Source organism: Chinchilla lanigera, unplaced genomic scaffold, assembly GCF_000276665.1.
Source record: "Chinchilla lanigera isolate Chin_1 unplaced genomic scaffold, ChiLan1.0 scaffold00021, whole genome shotgun sequence".
In the NCBI taxonomy this organism is placed as follows: domain Eukaryota; kingdom Metazoa; phylum Chordata; class Mammalia; order Rodentia; family Chinchillidae; genus Chinchilla; species Chinchilla lanigera.
In genome coordinates, this window is record NW_004955422.1 from 10,617,988 (window position 1) to 10,637,535 (window position 19,548).

The window sequence follows — 19,548 nt, forward strand, 5'->3', positions numbered from 1 at the left end:
TAACAGTCGGACAAATTGCTGAGTTTTCTTTTGAAACAGTATTGTGACAACAGTAAATCCTGCTTCAGAAAACTCCTGTGGAGCTAGGGCTAAGGTGATGTCCAGGAAAGATGAAACTGTAAGGGAAGAGGAAAGATGTAAGTATAGATGAGGCTGGTCTGCAGGGAGGAGTGTAAAGCAGGAGGGAAAGAGGCAAAAGGAAAAAAAAAAGAGCAATCTCTAGTCCTAATCAGTTCTTACTCTTATCTCTAGAAGGCACAGAAATAGAGTAACAGCTGTCAAACAACTCCAAGCTCGAACTTTCCACTACTTGAACAGGAGAGTTTAAAAAAAAATCTGTTCAGTGTTCATTGTTGAACCAAAAATCTGACTTGAAAAAACCTATATGGGTGAAGAGTGAGTCATGCACCTCACCACAGACACACAGGGTAATGCTTCAGTTTAAGTGACACACACGCAGACAGCATCCAGTGCTTGCACAATTTTTGGGCCTCAGAACCAACTGTTTGGTTTTCACTTATTTCTTATGGGAAAAAATATGGTCAGTTCTTGAACTTTTTGGTATTTAAAAATGAATTTAGAATGAACTGAGGTCGACAACTGATGTATCACTATACTGCCTTTGAGCCTTACAAAATACACCACCTTTTCCATACCTGGTTTTCTCAGAACTAGTGGGGTAGATTTCTATTTCTTACAATTAAACAGTTGCTAATACTGTAAAAAAACAGAAGGTTAGAGGTTTAGTTCAGTGGTAGGACCCTTGCTAACCATTTGCAAGGTAGCTTCAATTCCCACCACCACAAAAAGAAAAAAGAAACAGTAGACATGGTTAAAACAGAAAACAACTATAAGAGTAGGAGATGGTTATGAAGAAACTTGATACCAGATTACATAGAAAGAGAGACAATGAATGAATGTAACTTTAAAAGTGAAAAGGCTCTAAATTAGGGGTACCTTAGAATATGCAGTATTTGTTATGCCTATGTTCTTTTTAGAATCAGAAGACTAAATATTGACAAGGTTCTTTATTCATGAAATGCTGCAAAAGACTCAGCTTCCCACCGTGAACCCTGGTATTCCCCTTATAACTAACAACCAATGTCATGACGTCCATTGTATACCCTCCACCAGTCAACTTATTGTTTCATACTTCTGTTCAAGTCACTGCTGTGAATAAGTTAACATCTGTGAAATTCTCAGTCACATTTTATTCTGCCTCCCATATCACTTAATGTACCTTTCTAGGTAAGTTCTGATAGTGGTATACTGCAACTGTTTGCTCACTAGATAACAAGCACCTTAAAAGCAGGGTCCATAGCTTATTTTTTGTATCTTCAGTATCTCACACTGTGTCCAGTACATAATCTTGTGGAATAACATAAATCTCATTAGCTCTGTCTCATAGAAAAGGTCCTAGAAATAATAAGATTTTTTAAAAATTTTATTTAAGCTTATTGGTACAGTTTACATATACATAATGATCACATTAATTATACAGATTTTGTATTTGTACATGATATATCTTGATTCCTCTTTTTTCCCCATCCCCTCCACCTCCTTTCAACCCCCTTCCCCTCCCTGTTCACAAAGCTCTGTTTTCATTTTATCCTTCTTTTCTGATTTTTTTCTTTCCAGAAAACTGTTTCTGTAGCAAAAGCTGGAGATTCAACTATACACACAAATGTTTTACCATTTCACCTGAGTTAGCCTGCCATGTTAGATTTTTTAAAAAGGTGTTCTTTCACATCATGTCAGAATTTATTAAAGGCCTACTACTTTAAAAATTACATTCTAAGCCAATAAAAAGGGACAGTGGTGCTAGGGATGTCTCAGTGAGAAGGTCCTGGGTTTAACCCCAATACCACAAAAATAAACATGGAGGAAGTAAAAATAAAGTTTTAAAAGGAATCCAGACTATTAGGTATAGTAAAACTCAGCTCTTCAGGGAGTTTATATTCTGTAATAAATTTAACACTAAAAAGTCAAGGTAATCATTGAACTAAAAAGAACACTTGAAAAAAGTACCAAACCCAGCATTTTAGTTGAAATGTCATTATCTGGTGTTAGATTAAGCTTCCTCAGAATATAATTTATGGGAAAGCAGACACTGGTTGATGGCAATTCAGTGCTTTAAAAATTACTTGCTATGATGCAATGGGAAAAAAATAGTATTTCCTCTTTGATAACTGCACATTCTTCCTAGCAAAACTGAGGAAGGGAGGTAGGAAGTCATTAATAACACTGAAGTGATATTCAAAGGGTTCTACTTAAGCTCACAGTGCCAATTATTCTCTGTATTCACCAATTTCAAACAGAAGAGCAGAAACTTATGCTAAACTGTGATCAAGGTACTACCTTTGTTAATGAGGAACCAATTAATACAGTGTTGACTTAGATGACTAGTATAAAGCTATAGCAAGGCCTCCTGCCACCTCTCCCACTACATTAAAGCTATCTAAGGCCTAGGGAAAAATGTTGATTTACTTATCTAGTCACTCATGGAAAAAAAGGGCAAAAGACCTGCCTAAGCCTATTAGAGGCAACTCCTTCCTAATTTCCTTACAATAATAGAAACAAGAAAAGTAAGGAAGGCCCACACTACCTGAATGAGGTGAAACAAGAAAGCAAAACAAAAAAGAGAAAGATAGGGCCATGTTGTCTTTTCAGTGCAATGTTAAAACATTAACCCTGTAAATAGACACAAGGGTCTGAAGGAGTGAAGGATTCTCACCAACTAAACTAGATGCTCCCCTTCCTATGGGAAGAAACAAATAGGGGATAAAAGGTAAGGCATGCTCTTTAAAAAAAGAAAAAAAGGCTCCTTGAGGGAGCCATGGCAGGAGACTCCATGAGCCAGGAGGGGATAGACCCTGCCCACTGCCCCTCTGCCATCCAGGGAGTCATTGAAAAGCCGCAGTGAGTCCAGAGGGAGGACAGAGACCCCCTTCACCCCCCAGCACCAATAGAACCATTACAGAGCCTCAAAAATGTCAAGATGCAGCAGCAAAATGCAATCTCAGACCTCCAGCCCACCCAGAACAAATCCAGGAGACACTGACATAAAAGAAATTGGAAGTCACACACCTGAAGTTTCTCAAATGATAGCAACTGAGATAAATAAACAACTCCAGGAAGCTATGGAGGAAATCAGATCAGAAATAATCTCTCATGTAAAAAAAATGACAACCATAATGAAAGAATTTTTCAGCATATCTAAAGGTGACATAAATATAAAACATACATGAGCATAGGAAAATGATGCAAAATTTGAATGAAGAATATAGTAAAGAATTAGAATGCATGAAACAAATTCAAAGAGATACCCAGGAAATTAAAACTTCCATTGAAAGCTCACAAAACTGCTTGAATGAAACTGAAGATAGACTTTCATACCTTGAAGACAGGAATCCAGCTAGCAATCATGAAAGAAAAGATTTCTTAAAAATAACAAGTAACCAGGAAATAACAATTTAACACCTGCAAGATGATGGAAGGAAAAACAAAATGAGTCAACGAAAATGATACAAAGAGACTATTTACAGAAGTAATGGCAGAAAATTTCCCAAGCACTGGAAAAGAATCTGACATACAGTTAAGTGAGACATATAAAACTGCAATTAATGATAACCAAAATAAATCTACACTCAGACATTAAATAATCAAGATCCCAGAAAATCAGCAAAAGAATAGAGTATTAAAAGCTGTTAGAGAAAAGAAATAGATCACCTATAAAGGAAAGCCCATCAGAAGCATGGTAAACTTCTCAACAGAAACCATAAGCCTTCTTAAAAGAAAACAACTTCCAATCCAGACTGAAGTACTCTGCAAAATTATCTTCCAAATTAATGGAGAAAAAAATACTTCCAAGACAAAGAACAACCAAAGAAGTTCATGACCAGCAAATCAACCCTACAAAAAGTACTAAAAGATATGCTAGAAAGAGACAAAAAAGACCACAGTTCCAAGAACAACAACACAAAGAAAACACCAAGCAAGCCAAGCAATTAAACAGGGGGAAAAGTAGGGAACCAACAGCAGAAAAAGAACATGACAAAGATAAGCCAATACATATCAGTTATAAGCATTAATGTAAATGGCCTCAATTCACCAATCAAAAGAAAAACACTGGCAGGGTAGCTCAAGAAACAAAATCCAAAAATATGCTATATACAAGAAACACATTTAACTCAAAAGGAAATTCATAGACTGAAAGTCAAAGGATGGAAAACAATACTCCATGTGACAGGAACCCAGAAAAAAACAGGGGTAGCTATTCTGTTTGCATACAATGTGAACTTCAAACCAAGAATGATCAAAAGAGATAAAGAAGGTCACTACATACTTGTTAGGAGAAAATTGCAAGAGGAAGAGATAATGATCAGCAATGAGAAAAGTAACTGAGTTTCATAACCTGTCTCTTGAATACATGAGTGGTAGAATATATTCTATCAATAATAAAGAAATGGTGTAGAAGTCCCAGTTACTTGAAAGCAAAGTACAGAAAGGAGGAGATCTCAAACTAAGGAGATATGGAGTCTTATATTTTTATATCCTCTTTCTGGATGTCAAATCATTAACAATAACTTCTCCTATCTAGTGGAGAAGGATCAGCATTCCCCAAAGTATATTTTGAGGAATACTTCCTAAAGAATATTTATGTGAAAGAAGTTAAAACAGTCTTCTGGTCAATGTTTGGGATTATTAAGTTAAAGAAAATAAAGAGATCTCATAACTACAGGTTTGTTTAAAGTTTTCATTATACCATGGAAGATGTAGGTAAGAACTTTCTGCTGCACTTACTGGACCATGGAAACTTTACGGGAGCAAGCTGACAACTCAGATAAATTATGTTCAGTATAATATACTTGGGAGACCCTGGGAAATCAGGAAGCATTGAGAAATTTCCAGTTATAGATACAAATAGATTGCAGATTCTTTAAGCTTGCAGAGTTGAGTACACACAGAACAAATATAGGGCCATGAACTGTAAACAAGATTATGCACTATATGGTAAGGAGACAACTGCATTGGACTGTGCTTTCTACCACACTGCAACATCTAACAGTGCCTGACACATACTGGACATTTGATAAAATTTGTTAAATGAATAAAAAAGGAAGTGACAGAGGCTCACGGAAATTTCAAAATTAGTGGTCACAGTTCTTCTGGCTTCAGTTATTTCAATTTCCGTATCTAGACTTCTAAATAGTGCTTAATTTATTTTCTTAGAACAAAGGACGGACAATTATTCCAGCACCCTTTTGCAGCATGACCCTGATCTAATCTAATAAGAGAAAGGTTACACTGCTGTTTGTGGTTGAACAGTATATTAATGAGATCTTCTTGAAATAATTCCATCTCTATTATGAAGGCAAAATTACATTTTCCAGCATAATTATTTGTGTCAGTCAAACTCAAAAAATTTTGATATTGCTTCACTTGCACATCAACTTAGTTTGTCAAACCTTTGGAAAATGGTGGGTAAGCTCAGAGTTTTAAGTAATGATTATAAATCTGTATTACCCTCTTATTCTATCTTTTGCTGATTTGCCTGTCACCCAGAGGAACTGGGCAAGAACTACTAATGGCTCTCCTAAAAATGTGTTTTTAAATTACACACTACTTACACTCTTAAACTCTTACTTGAGATTCTAAGATGTAAGCTCTTTGAAAGCAGGGAACTTGAATGTTCTGTGTGTAACTGTCTCCCTAGCACCAAAGATAATACTATATAACAAAGTAGGTTTTCCATAAATACTGCTGAATGCATAGTGTTTTTTGCTTCCCCATAAGATTCACTGTTTTAAAGTAACTCCCCCTACTCACCACAAAGGAATACAGGGAAGCCCTGCCATGTGCTACAATGTCTTTCCCATAAAAAATATGCACCACAGAAGTTTGGTTGAAATAGATCATTAGAGGTTTGGGCAGTCTCTCTGAACTGTGTAAGGTGATGTCACCATCTCACCTCCTCTTCCAAATCCTAACTCTGAGTTACAGACAAACTAGGGACAAAAATCAAGACCTACATTTATTCACCTGGTCAGCGTTTGAGATCTAGGGTTAATCTTGAGCTATGCTCCTGACAGATTTCAAAAGCACAAAAGCACAACTGAACATGTTGAAGCTTATGTTATTTTACTAGAAGAAATATTTTCCTTTTGATTATACAGTAAGTTGTTCACATCCACTTAGGTCTCTTTGACACTGGGGACATGATTTCACCACTGAGTTGTATAGGTTCTGCTTTATAAATGAACTCAATGGAATAACAGGAGCCTGTGCACTGACTTGCTAGCTCTGTGGCCTTGCTCCAAGTCCTGAACAACGCTGGTTCTGCTGTGAGAGTAACAGTAGTGTCATCTTCTCAGCCTGCTGTAAAGATTATACAAGACACCAATCTTTCGTGTGAATACTTGGCTACTTTCATTAATATAGTTTCAAAGGACTGACAGACGTGCTATGATGATCAAGTGCCTACACAATTTGATCACCTTTCTGCAAGTCCTCCTTTCACCTTCTAATAAGCTGTTCTCCCACTCCATCCACAGAAGTAGAAACTCACAAGCATGCTTTGTAGGCCCTATTTTATCCCCAAGCATGAATTCTTCCTGTGGAGTTCAGACAGCATTTCTGGATTACTTCTGGCTGGGCAGCGTCATTTAGGGGAATCATTCATCTGGCCCCCTGCATTTCTTTTCATGGCTTATGTTGCATTCTTTTTTCTTCTTATACTTCCTTAAAGAGACTTGGATGGCTTAGGGGAACTCAAGCCTTTTATTTTAGTTTATCAAAAATTTGTAACCAGAGGGGATGAGCACTGAATGCTAGGGGCATGCTGGGCTAGAGCACCTGTGTCTGGCCTTTTCATCTACACAGCTTGCCAGTAATTGCTAAGTTTTCCCTCCTGCAACAATTATTCCTCCATTTCTCTCCCCACCCCCACCCCACCCCCTAGTTAATTATCAGTTCTGGAATTAAACTGCTTGCTTTTCCTACTGTTGCCATGGCAATGGTTGGCCTGCACCTGCCACTGGGTGAACAGTGGCTCTTTCAGAAGAGCCAATAGCAGTTGCTGGCTTCACAAAAGCCAGGGAGTAAACTAATGTTTACCTGTCTAGGGAGAGAAGTTTCTGTTCATTCTACCTTAAGCACTTCCCTGGCAAGCTCTTCGTCAACTTTCTTCTCAAACTTAATATTCAGCGAAGAAAATCTAAAAGAAAAATTTTTTTCTGATAAACATCCCTATTGGCTTGTCACAATTCTATCCATCAGCTTTACTTATTCCCAAGCAGCAAGTGAGAAGATACAAATCTTCCACCTCCTGACAAAGGCAGTATAGTAGAATGGTTGAAAACACAGAACTTTAAGCCCTATAGATATAGGTTTTGATCCTAGTTGTATCACTTCTAGCTGTATGACAAGGCTTAATCACTTAAACTCTTATAATATCAATTTCCACACATACAAAAAGGGGATTAGAATAGCTATTCACAGAGTAGTTTTAAAGCTTTGAGATAATATAAGTAGTTCTAACTCATATCTAATGGTCAATACCTCTGGTCTCACTATTGTTGCTGGTTAACTATCAATCCTAGATAATCCTGAAAGTTGTAGAACAATGTTGGTATCTTGGTGAATTTTAGTCCTTATCTGGATGATAGTAATTCTTGTAAGATAAAATGGCATGCTGCCCTGTAGCATCTGGGCCAAGATGCATCTAGCAGCCAGAGCAGCTAAGAAATGCTTCTCTTCCTGGATTCACTGCAATTCTGTCAGCTCCTCCCTCCTTGTACTGTTTTTCTCATGCTCAATCTCACTTCCTTTAAATAGAATTGATGGAACCCGAGTATAAGGAGAAATGTACTTACCAAGGAAACAAAATGCTTTTCGATTTACAACTGCACCGCAACCTACAGGGAACAACTGGTGGTGGTGCTAAGGAGTAAGGGGAGAGGCATTTACATTAAGATAATGCTTTTCTTCCCTGAAATCCCTGGAAGTTGGTGAGAAAATATTTCCTCCATGAACTGGCAACCACTCATATTGAGGTAATGGGTTCCAACAAACATATTCTGGCCCATGGTAAAAATCTCAGCTTTCAGTTTTATCTCAGGTTTTGTCTACCTTTCTTCAAGTTCTGATGCTACATCCCTATTGTTCTAATGTTAAGGAAACTTACATGTAATGACTCAAAACCCCACACCATCTTGAAAAGGTAAAGAAAAAGAAAAAAACCCACTAGCATGTGCTTGCAGCATCTGTAACAGATGCCTGCCATAGGTTCCTGGATAAAAAGGTTAAGTGTAATTCAGCCACACAGAGCTTACAAAAGAAAAAAAGGAAGAACCCTTAGAAGCTGTTGGGAAAATGGAATTATTGACCTCTTGCCTGCCTCTCACTGAGAAAAAGCCAAACTATGTCTGAGATAAGCAGGTTTCTCCTAAAATGAAAAAGACACCATGAACAACAATTTTGCTGTGGCTTCCCACAGGTGAAGTGGAGTAACCAAGGACACCAAATTTAGTTATTCTTAAAACACAGATAAACGTAACTACCTAAAATCTATTCAGCTTAATGTCAGTCCAAATATCTATGAAAACAAACTGGGAAAAAGAAAACTAGACCATGGCCACACACTTTAGCATCAGAGACCAACATGGCATTCTTTCATATCAAATTGACTATCTGACAAGCTTTTAAGCAAAACACCTGTATTTTACATTTGGAAAATGTTGGTGCTATAATACTGCTTTTCTCCATTAATTTAGAAGGAATTATTATCATAACCACTTTCCAAACTTGATTTTAAACTAGAGGAGAACAGGAGCTGCCAAAATAGTATAACTAGAACACAAGGCAAATGAACAATTTCTCTTTACAACTACTTTATCCTAGTTGCTTCTTTTTCTACTTAAAATCTCAAACCCCAAAGCAGCACATTTTCATAGCGTATTTGTCCTTTAAATATGATAGCAGATTTTGAAGCATACAGAAAGCAAACAGTAAACCCGTAACAAAGCATGAGATGTAACTATAGGAAGAAATCCTTGAGATTCAGAAGTCTATCTTTCTTGAGACGATGGTGCAGTCAAGAGGTAAAGTGTAACAGGAAAAGGTACAGATCTTTTGGTGTCTCAAGCAGGGCAAACCAGACAGACCCTTTCTGAGCTGGACCCAACCCATCTTTTAGTCTCACTTCCCACACAGTCCAGTCCTGGTTACTCACTAGTCCCCAGGCAGCACATATGTTTTCACTCCCCTGAGTTTTTATAGGTGCTGATCTCTCTGCTTGGATGTCTTTTCTGTGCTTTCCGTCTCAAAATGCCACCCTACCCATTTGTCAAAGCCCAGAAGAAAAGGTATCTTTTCCAATTCTTTACTCTGAGTTATTTGTACCATGCTCTACATCCAGTATATTTGTTTTACAAGAACCACTATAGAGCAGTGGCTAAGAGTTTGCTCTCTGGAGTCAAACTACTTGAGTATGGATGCTAGCTCTACCAATTTTTAGCTATGTGATCTCATGAACAGATGATCTCTCAATATTTTCATCTCAGGTAAGAAACGAAGATAGCATATAAATACATATTAGGACTGTCATGAGAAATAAATGGTCAAATATACAAATGTTTAAAATACCTCCTCAGTTGGCATTCCATAAATGCTTCTTTATGAGCTATGACAATAATTATTATATTGCACTAACCTCTGAAATTAAAATAGTTCATTTCACTCTCTTTCAAAGTAGACTTGGATTTATTTAAATTCAGAGACAAAAATTCACTCCCTGGGGCTTAGCATAGGGCTTGGCACACTTTGGGCACTCTAAGATATGTGCTAAAAATATTAATGATGGAATTCCTCTGCAGCCTTCTTTCTGAGAGGTTAGAGCTTCTGGTACAAGTGTTATCCTGATAAGCTCTGAGGTCAAATACACAAAGTTAGACTACCAAGCACCACAGCTAATGCATCAGATGGCAAACAGAAGTTGATCAGGGTAGGGCTGCGGCATGTAAAATGACATCCAGAGCTCTGCCTACTGGGCTTTGCCTTAGCATGATGAAACCAGAAAAGCTAGAAAGATGTACTTATACGGTAACAGATAAGCTACTTCTGGACACGTTTCCATCTGCAGGCAGATGTAATAAGTCAGATGCATCTCAGCTGCGTTTTCCAGCTGTGAATGGTTCCTCTAGTTAATAAGCAACGTGCACAAAATTAAGCTGTGATGTATAGACAAACTTCTGAAGATCAATTACTTTGGCAAGGAGGCTTGATTTTGGTACAGACAAGCAACACAGTGCACAGCTTGGCTTCATCCTTGATCTGACTAAACTAGGGGATGAACAATCAAATCTCTGCTCAGATTCTGTAACACAGAAATGTCAGAGATAAAAGACACTCTCTATGCTGAAGCACACCTAGGTACTGCAACCCCACTGTGTATAATATGCAGCCCCTGATAGTTCCACTCCATGTCACAAATATTGAAACAAATTTCTCTGGCTTCCAGACAGCTCTCCTGAAATGAATATAATGCAACAACTAAATCATGAATTTGCAAGAAGACAAAAGAGTCCTAAGTGTATTACTGACTTAGTCTTCTTATTTCTACAACCTCTAAGTAGTGAGAAAGAGAATGCTACATCAAGCCAGGCGTGGGGGCACATGACTGTAATCCCAGCACTCAGGTAGCTGAGGCAGGAGGATCGCTGTGAGTTTGAGGCCAGCCTGGGCTACGAAGTGAGCTCAAGGCCAGCCTGAACTGCATAGCGAGACTCTGTCTCAAAAAGACCAAAAAAAAAAAAAAAAAAAAAAAAAAAAAAAGAGAGAGGGAGAGAGAATGCTATATCTAAGAAAATATGGAGGAGGAGGTGCCTAGCATATGGCCCCAAAATAATTTTTAAGGAATCAAAGTGGAGATATAAAAAAAATTACCAAATTACCTAATCTTTAAGTGGATTCTTTTACGCTGTATCTGATAAATTTGTGTTGCTCATCACAAGTACATCTCCAAAATGAGCCCGAGATGGGGACGAGGAGAGATGAGGTTTGAATTTACAGGGAAATTAACAAGAGTATAAGAAGGTTAAATGACTTACCCAAAGCCACATAGTCACAGGCAGAAGCAAGAACAGAAGTAAGGCCTGCTGACTCCTCTAGCTCCTACTTCTTTACAACATGCTTCCTGTTTGATCACAAAATCAGCATGGGTCACATTCACACTTATCTCAGCAGAAGCTTCCTTGCCTGAATAACAGCCAGCTTTGAAGATGAAAAATTCTACAGAGGCTCCAAATATGGCTACTAATAGTAAAGTCATTTTTCTTTTAGTTTAAAAAAATCACAGAAAACCTCAACAGCAAATCAAAATTTAATCTGATCTCACTCCTTTTCCTCTGAGCTCAAGAGTTTAAGGGTCTTTCCTTCTCTGATGTCCTCCCACCACACAATTGCTCTCACACTAGCAGATCATACTGCCACCCCCTCTCCTTGAATATATATTACTTCTCAGCAGGCTCTGGCAAGAGTATAGAAGGAGCCAATCTGTGAGGGAGCGAACACAAGATCTTCCATAATAGCAGAGAGAAGACGGAAAATCGCTGCCAAAAGTGTAAATTGCTTTTTTGCTTGAAAAAAAATCATTCTGGGTTTCAAAGACACCTTCTTACAAGATGACTCTACAGCCGTTAATATCCATGTTTTACGTATTAGGACTTTTGTTCCTTCACGCCCTCTGAGAACCCTTGCCAGATATATGACTGTGTATTGTGGAGCTGAGGAGTAAACTGCCACATGGTGAGCAGTGGGCAGCTATTAGGAGAGGTCAAAAGAAGGCTTGGCTGGCTGCTCCCCAGATAGCACCCCTTTGCTGCTGATATTCTGAAGACACTGTGTGAAGATGAGACAAAGAAATATCCCTATACAATGACAGAAACTAAGCCTAAGAGCCTCCCTCTTGAGAAATTGCTTGCAGAAAACCAAAGTCAGCAATTCAATGTCAGAGCAAGTAAGAACTCCCAAGTGAGAGGGACCAGACCAAAGTGATCCCTGAGAACTGTGTGTGAAGCCACTGGGCTTGCATACAGGCCCACAGAGTGAAGTCCGTCGGCCTCTTGGAGATAGCTGAAGAGACTGTTAAGTGCATGAGCCTTGAAACTGGAAGAGAATCAAGTCCTAAGTCTGTCCTTTACTAGCTTTGTGGTTCAGGGCAAATTAATCTCTCCAGGCATTTCCCTATTTGACAAGTGGGATAACTATAGTATAATCTTTATATAAGGATTAAACTTTAATTCATATGAAGCATTTTGGATATAATAAACTTTCAATAAATGGTAGCTATGATTAGTATTATTTTAATTAGCAGGATAACCGTATACTAAAACTCAGGGCAAGAAACAGACATGACCAAAAGCACAGCATCCAGCCATCTTATATCACAAAGTTTGGGGTGACAGAACAGAAAAGACAAGGGAAGCAAAGAGACCAGCTGGTAGGAAGGGAGGAAGATCTATTATAGGAAAGCATGTTACTACAGGACAGGAATTTTTCTCTGCATCTTCCACTGTGGAGACTTGCTTGAATCTATTTCTCCCTTGACTTCTACACAGTGGGAAAGATGCTGTGCAGAAAGAATGCTAGCAAAGAGGACACCGGCATAAGATTCCAAGCAGAACTAAAACTCAGGGTCACCAAGCAAATTTCTCATCTATAGTCTGAGCAGAGAGACCTACATTTTCTTTCTGCCTCCCTAACACAGCAAACCCTCATATAACCTGTCAGCAATGCAGAAGCCTTTAGAACAACATTCTGTGTGGCTTGTTGAAATGGTAAAGTGTGTATCATAAATGACAAATTTCAGATCAAAGGCCATCTGCCCTGAAGTGTTAATTGGAGTAAATTAAGCCAAATGGTAGTTCAATACAAATAAAGTGAATGGAATCAACAAGTACGAATTTAAAGGCTAAAAAATGTTACTCCTCTTACATGCTCTTCAAGTGCTCACTGTACCAAAAAGAGTTTTGTCAAGTTCTAGTCCACGAGAACCCTGCTGACATCCAAGGCAGCCTGGCTCAAGGGAGACAGCTTGACATCTTGGTTGCTAGTAAGGAAACTCTATGCCTCACCACTCCCTTGTCAAAATGACATGAAGGTATCTGCAATTAAACTCTAAAGCCAAAATCTTATACTCAATAGTGTCTTTGAAAGGGGTATTAATCTTTTCATAAGGTCCCTGTATTCTTCTAACCACCATGACTCTGACATGTGGCCATAAAGATAAAATGAGCCTCAGCCTCATCAGGCTCTCCCAAGACAGAAATGCCATTGGCATCCCGTGGAGCTTGCACTCTACCTCTGCTAAGCCATTTTCTCCCTGTGGTCTTGTTGGAACTCTTTCTGGGAAAGGTCTAGAAGTCTGCTTAACCTGGACTTTAAGTCTTGAGAATAAGAGATGAAGTACCAAGGAGAATTTGGTGTCTAAATCAAACTTCAAATGGTGACAACCTGGTCAATAACTGAAGAATATACTGATTTAGGCCTCTACCACTGCTAATCAAATAATATGGTTTGCATGTGATCTGAGCCCCAAAGGCTCATGTGCTGAACGCATGGCTCCAGAGTGGAGATGTTAAAAGGTGCTACAGAGTGTAAGGCACGGGGCCTGTCGAAGCTGAGGTCAAGGGAGCACCACCCTTGGAGAGGATTAAGCAAGTCCTGTGAGGTTGAATTAGTTCCCAGCAAATTGGTTGTTATAAAGAAGGTGATACCCTTCCTCAAAAAAATCTCTCGGCAAAGTTCTCCACCATTATGATGCCATCCACCATGAGGCCTGCACCAGAACCAATTCAGGTACTGCCGCCATGCCCGTGGATCTCCAGAACTGTGAACTAAAGATACCTCTTTTCCTTACAAATACCTAGCCTTGGGTACACTATTATAGAACATAAAACATAGTAAGAGCCCTAATCCAACTTTGGTCCTTCACTCATCTCCAATTTATTTTCCATTCCAATAGCACAAAGACTTCTGAAATGTAAACCTGCTCATGTTAATTCCTCTTTAAAATTCTTTAAAGGCTTCCTACTGACTTCAGGATAGTTTAAATACCTTTAGTTTACACAGCAATGAACTCTAAATGAGCAGAATCCACTTTCTTTCTTCTACTCTTCTCTATGCAGACCTTTTACACAGGTTTTTCTTCTATCTACAAAAACTGACCCTGTCCTCTCCTGCCTTCTCATTATCCAGACCTCCGTTTATGCATAACCTTTCCTGGTTAGCCTCCCCTCATCACCCAGACAGATGCTGGAGCCCTTCCTCACACAGCCTGGATTTGGCTTATCACAGCACTGCCCACAATGAGTGCTTGTTAGATGCCCTACTCACCATCTGTACCCAGTATGAAGCCCAGAGCTGGATACACAGCAGGGTCACAAACATTTTAAATGGATAAATGAAGAAAGATAGGGAGAAAGGAAGGGACAGGGGAAAGTGGGGAGGAAATCACCACACAGGAGGAACCTGTTCGTGAGAATGGCTAGAAGTTAAGTTTAAAGCAGGGCGCCTGGGACTTTAGCCATAGCAGAAAAGGAGCTGGACAGTTCCTCACCATTCTAGAGCAGAGACTGAGAATCAGCTTCCAAGGGAAGGACACTCTGCACAGGGAGATTTGGGATAATGTTTGATACTTCTTAACTATGAAGGAGCCTCAGAATGTGGGCAGGGAAAATGAAAAAGGAACTGTATTTGTTGGTTTGAGGTAAAATCAAAGCAGTGCCAAATACTGGCACCAGTAAGATAACCTTGGACATCCATTTAGCTTCTTTTAATGAGGCACTTGAGCTAGATCAGTGATGTTCAAACTGAGTTCTGAGAAACCCTGGTCTCTGCAGAAGCCCCACAGGGTCTACCAACACAGAGAAAGATGGTTTACCAGTAGATGTGGCCCTAATTTTAAGTAGAGACAAACAATTTCTTACACTGTGATGTTCTACTTAAAGTTTGTTTGGAAAAAAAAAAAAAAGCATTTCTGCTAGAAATAAAATCTGAATTTCAGTGGCCTAACTGACTTCTGATCCCTCCCAGTCTAACAGTTTTTGAGCCTATGTGACAGATGGGGTCTGTCTAGACGTTGCCTTTTACTTGGTACAAATCCCCAGTTGTGATGACACAACTGCGGCAGTTCTTAGAGTCTGTTCACACTGCTTGAGCAAAATACTGGAAAGGTAAGTAAACCCCAAGTCCAGGTTTGCTGCAAGGCTGAGACAATAATGAAATGCACTTTTAAAAATGCCATCTTACTGTAGATGCAGAAAAGCACAATGGCATTTTTTTCCCTAAACAAAATTTTATACACCTATGACTTGCATTCACTGTATTAGTATGTTACAGTCAGAATAAAGAACATTCCTGCAACAACCTAGAGCCCATTAAAAAAACCAAATTCAAATTAAAAGAACAATGCAAAAGTTTATTTAGTGGGCTCACCTGCTAGCATAACTACCGTTCAAATGTAGTGCTGGCTTTTTCTTAAGGTATTCTGAATGTGCTAAAGAATAAAGCAAAGTCACTGCCATTACAACTTTCAAGTCTACCTTTATCTGAAGGTTATAGACAGGAAATGACACAGATAGTGCAGGAGATGGGAGTCTTAAAAAATAAGGTTTTCCAAAGCCCTGGCTTAAGATGGAGATCCCTTTTCTGTGCTATTTCCTTGGCTGTCCATATTCTGTGGGGCATTAAAAGGTCATAAATGTCACTCTACTTCAATTCTGAGAATAGACGAGCAGTAATAATGTGATCTTACCTGGGTCCCTCTTCATCGCCCTGAAAGACAACAGAAAGAAAGAGGATTAGAAATCATCATTGGTAAAACCGACTTAGATTTCTTTCTTTTTCTTCTCTTCCTTCAAAGACTGTACATTTAAAAAAAAAAAAAAAAAAGGAAAGAAAAGAAAAGAAAAAGACAACCCACTGGCTATCTAAAGACTTAGATATCTAAGGATTAAGACAAGGTCTAATATAAACCCTATGTTCAAACTGCCCAGCAGAGATGAACTGAAAATTTGCCCTTGCAAGCACAGAAGTGAATGCTCAGACCTAGGAGGCCTAAATAACAGCCCTGCTTTTTTATTTCTTTGGCTGGCAGTATTCAGTTCTGGACAAACCGAGAGCCCCAAAATAGCAGCAGGTCTTAGGCAAAAGCTGATCAGCTTGAAAAGTATCAAGCTGTTTTTTTTTTTAAGATTCATTTCTGCCACAGTCTAGTGTTTTTATCTCTAAACATGAACACAGTAACTCTAATATACAGCACACTAAAGTGGAAAGGGTACCAAAATGGGACTTAGAAAATTGGGATTCTAGTCTAAGCTCTGATACTTTTTAAGTATGTGTCCCTGGGCAAGCTGACTGATTAATCTAAGCCTAGGCTTTCTTCTCTGTAAGAGGGTATTTCTAGAGTTAGGTGACCTCTACCATTCTTTAGCCAAATAATGACTTTTTCTTGTCTATTTTGCAAAAACCATGGGTGAATGTAATTTTCTCCAGGGATTCCATTCTTTCAATCTAACTTTATCAATATTGATCAAAGCAGATGCCTCTGACCCTCCTTCTGTGACCAAACATCTTTCACATGACTCTGAAGCCTTTTCCAAGGGCTCACTTACCCTTTTCTGACACAGCACCTTTGACATCCTTAGTTATTCAGCGTGGTCTCAACAGAGAATGAACCTCTGGTTGTACTCCCCAGAGAAGGAAGGAATGAATAAATGATTCCTGCTAGTATTTAAAGGACAATGACGTGGGAACCAGACATTCTGGGTTCAAATCTTGACTGTCACTTTCATGATCTGTTGGCCTAGTCAAGTGATTTCTCCTCTCTTAACTTCAATTTCCTAAATTTGTAAAATAGGGCCATAACTATCTCTTTATCATAGGATGGGTAAGAAGAGTGAACAACTCTTACAACCATCAAACCCAGTGCCTGAGACACACAACACTCAATAAAGGGTATTTATCAATTTCAGTGGTAATTCAGCACAGTTCATTAAGAAGCTACTATCTATAAGTGCTAAATATTAAATAACCCATAATGATCTAACCACCTAGATGCTCCCAATCAGGAGCATGGGAAACAGGCAGAAAGAAAATTAACTATGGCTAAATATGTTAAGGGATCTAATAAAGACATAAAGAGAACGATTTGAGAGTCAAAAGGGACGAACGAACATGGCTTCTTCTTGAGAACTTGGGGAGGGCTTCACAGAGAAGGTGACATTTACACTGCCACTTGAATTAGAATTTTCACAGGCTGACAACAGAGAAAAGTGGGAAAAGTACTGGAAGAGCAAGAGCAAAGATAAGCTTTAAAATGGTTATTGCTTAAGGAACTCTGCGTTTGGTGAACTAGAGAACGGGGATTTGCATGTGTCTTGGGCAGGGGCCGCGGGAGCAGGCTGAGGGCGGTGGGAAGTGCAGAGTACAATAGAGATAAATGGAAACTGCCAGGTTGCAAGCCTGTAAAGGACAGCCGCAGCCAAGGAGGTGATTTAAAAAAGACATCCTACTAGAGGGGGAACAGGAAGGGCATTTTAACAGGCCATTAAGGATCTGCGACAGTGGTAAAAAGTGCTAATCACCCACATTCCAATGAGAGGAAAGTGGGACAAGTGGTAAAAGGAGGATATTGGCATAGTGGAAGCTTTTTCTGCATTTTGATCAACTGGCATGTCTCATGAGAACTATAATACAGCAAGAGAAAAAGTCCCATGATTTAAATTTCATATGAGTTTTAAAACTATCTGTGGTGCAATTAAAGCTCTACACAATTTTTCAATTATCTTTAGATGTCTAACCGTAACTGTCTAGGAGTACCTAAACTTTCTCCCATGATTTACACAGCAAATCCCCCTCACAATCATGCACTTTAGTGCAATGGGATTTCTGAATTATAAAAACATGACCTCAAATTAATTCCAACACTAAAGCTTTTGGCAATTTATATAACTATACCAAGATTCGTTTTCTCCATCTGCACATGGAGATCCTAATTCTTACCTCAAAGGGTCACTGCATGGACTGAAATAAATGAGTAAATCTGTGTAAAATGCTAAGCAAGTGTCTGGGACATCACAACAAATGGTCGTCATTATCTTATTTGCTATGATTATAATTAATAACATATCTTGGGGAGAGTAAGAAAGAAGAGAGAATAGGGCATGAGGTTTTGCCATAAATTCACCCATTGCTGCTGCTTACAAATGTGTTTTTCTTTTCAAAAATAGCAGTCACTATCACAAAACATGGGGAAGGCCTGAGTGAGAGTTTCACCACTGAACGTGTGAATAAATGAATGATGGAAATAAATACACACAAATTTTAGGGTCACTTTGAATAAGTCAGCACTGAGATGACTAACCTGCCAGTGTAAAATGTGTGCATTCTCTCTCTGCTGCCCAAAATGTACATGTTTATCCCTAAAGCCTAGCTAATTCCCATCTATCCCTTAAGATCAAGCCTTACTAAGATACTTCCTCACTTAAGAGTGTGAGTGGGATAATCCTCCTCTGAACTCCACATCTGTAGAGTTCATCCTTCTAGACTAGCACTTAAGAAAGGAAAAATGATGATGACACCACCACACAGCTTCTCCACCTTTGGATTTCAACTCCTTGAGAATGAAAACCATGTTTTGTTCATCTTTGTATTCACTGCACCAAAGGCAGCACAAGGCACACAGTAAATAGGAAAAGAGGGTAGGCAAGATAGAGCGAGGTTTAAAATTAATTTCTCTTCCAAAATCAATTCTGATTTCAAGAATATCAAAAGTGAGAGTGTATTAGACACTAACTTCCATACAGATGACTTGTTAGATTTGACAGTGCTCCCAAATCCCTCCTGAATGTTCTTGGTTGGCAGGCTACAATTTAGGGCAACTTCTCATTTCTACCTCCACCAGTGGAAATGTTCACCAAAATCCAAACAATTTTAATCTCAAGCCTGTTTATTCAGCTGAACTTGAAATTATAATGATGCATTTAATTAAATAACAAAAAAATTAGTGCAAGAGAGGCAACTGTTGCTTTCACAAGAATTTGAATGCTTCCACACAACTCAGTACAATGAGTAACTTAAACTGGTGACATTTTTTACTGTAGATGAAACATGCAAATACTAGAAAGAAGCATTCAGCTTGTTTTAAATGGTATTCCCTTCACTATAAAGAGAGCAAAATTGAACATTTTAAATGGTCCAGCAGAGATGTGCTGGATCTATATACCAGACATATGTCGTGCAACTCCAAGTCAGCCACATTTTCAAAGAAAATGCCTTGACTCGGGATCAGAAGTGTACAGAAATATATTTCAGGTTTAAAACAAATGCATAAGCTATGTGTATATCATTTCTAGTGATTTCCTTATCCAAAAACTTTTTCTAATTATTATCTCATTACAATCAGAATCTTCTTTCAAAAACTGGACAAAATATGGAAATGCCCATGACATAAACAAAAATAAACACAATTTTTATTAATGAATAAAG

At 38.6% G+C, this 19,548-nt stretch overlaps 1 protein-coding gene across 1 annotated transcript in view; it reads right to left on the bottom strand.

The window, feature by feature from the left end:
- The window catches only part of Trim44 (tripartite motif containing 44), a 110,348-nt gene that overhangs the window by 37,986 nt on the left and 52,814 nt on the right, over window positions 1-19,548 (bottom strand). The window contains exon 4 of the mRNA XM_005384121.2: window positions 15,815-15,834. Within this exon, the coding sequence (XP_005384178.1) occupies window positions 15,815-15,834 (20 nt within the window). The remainder of the gene's footprint in view (window positions 1-15,814; window positions 15,835-19,548) is intronic.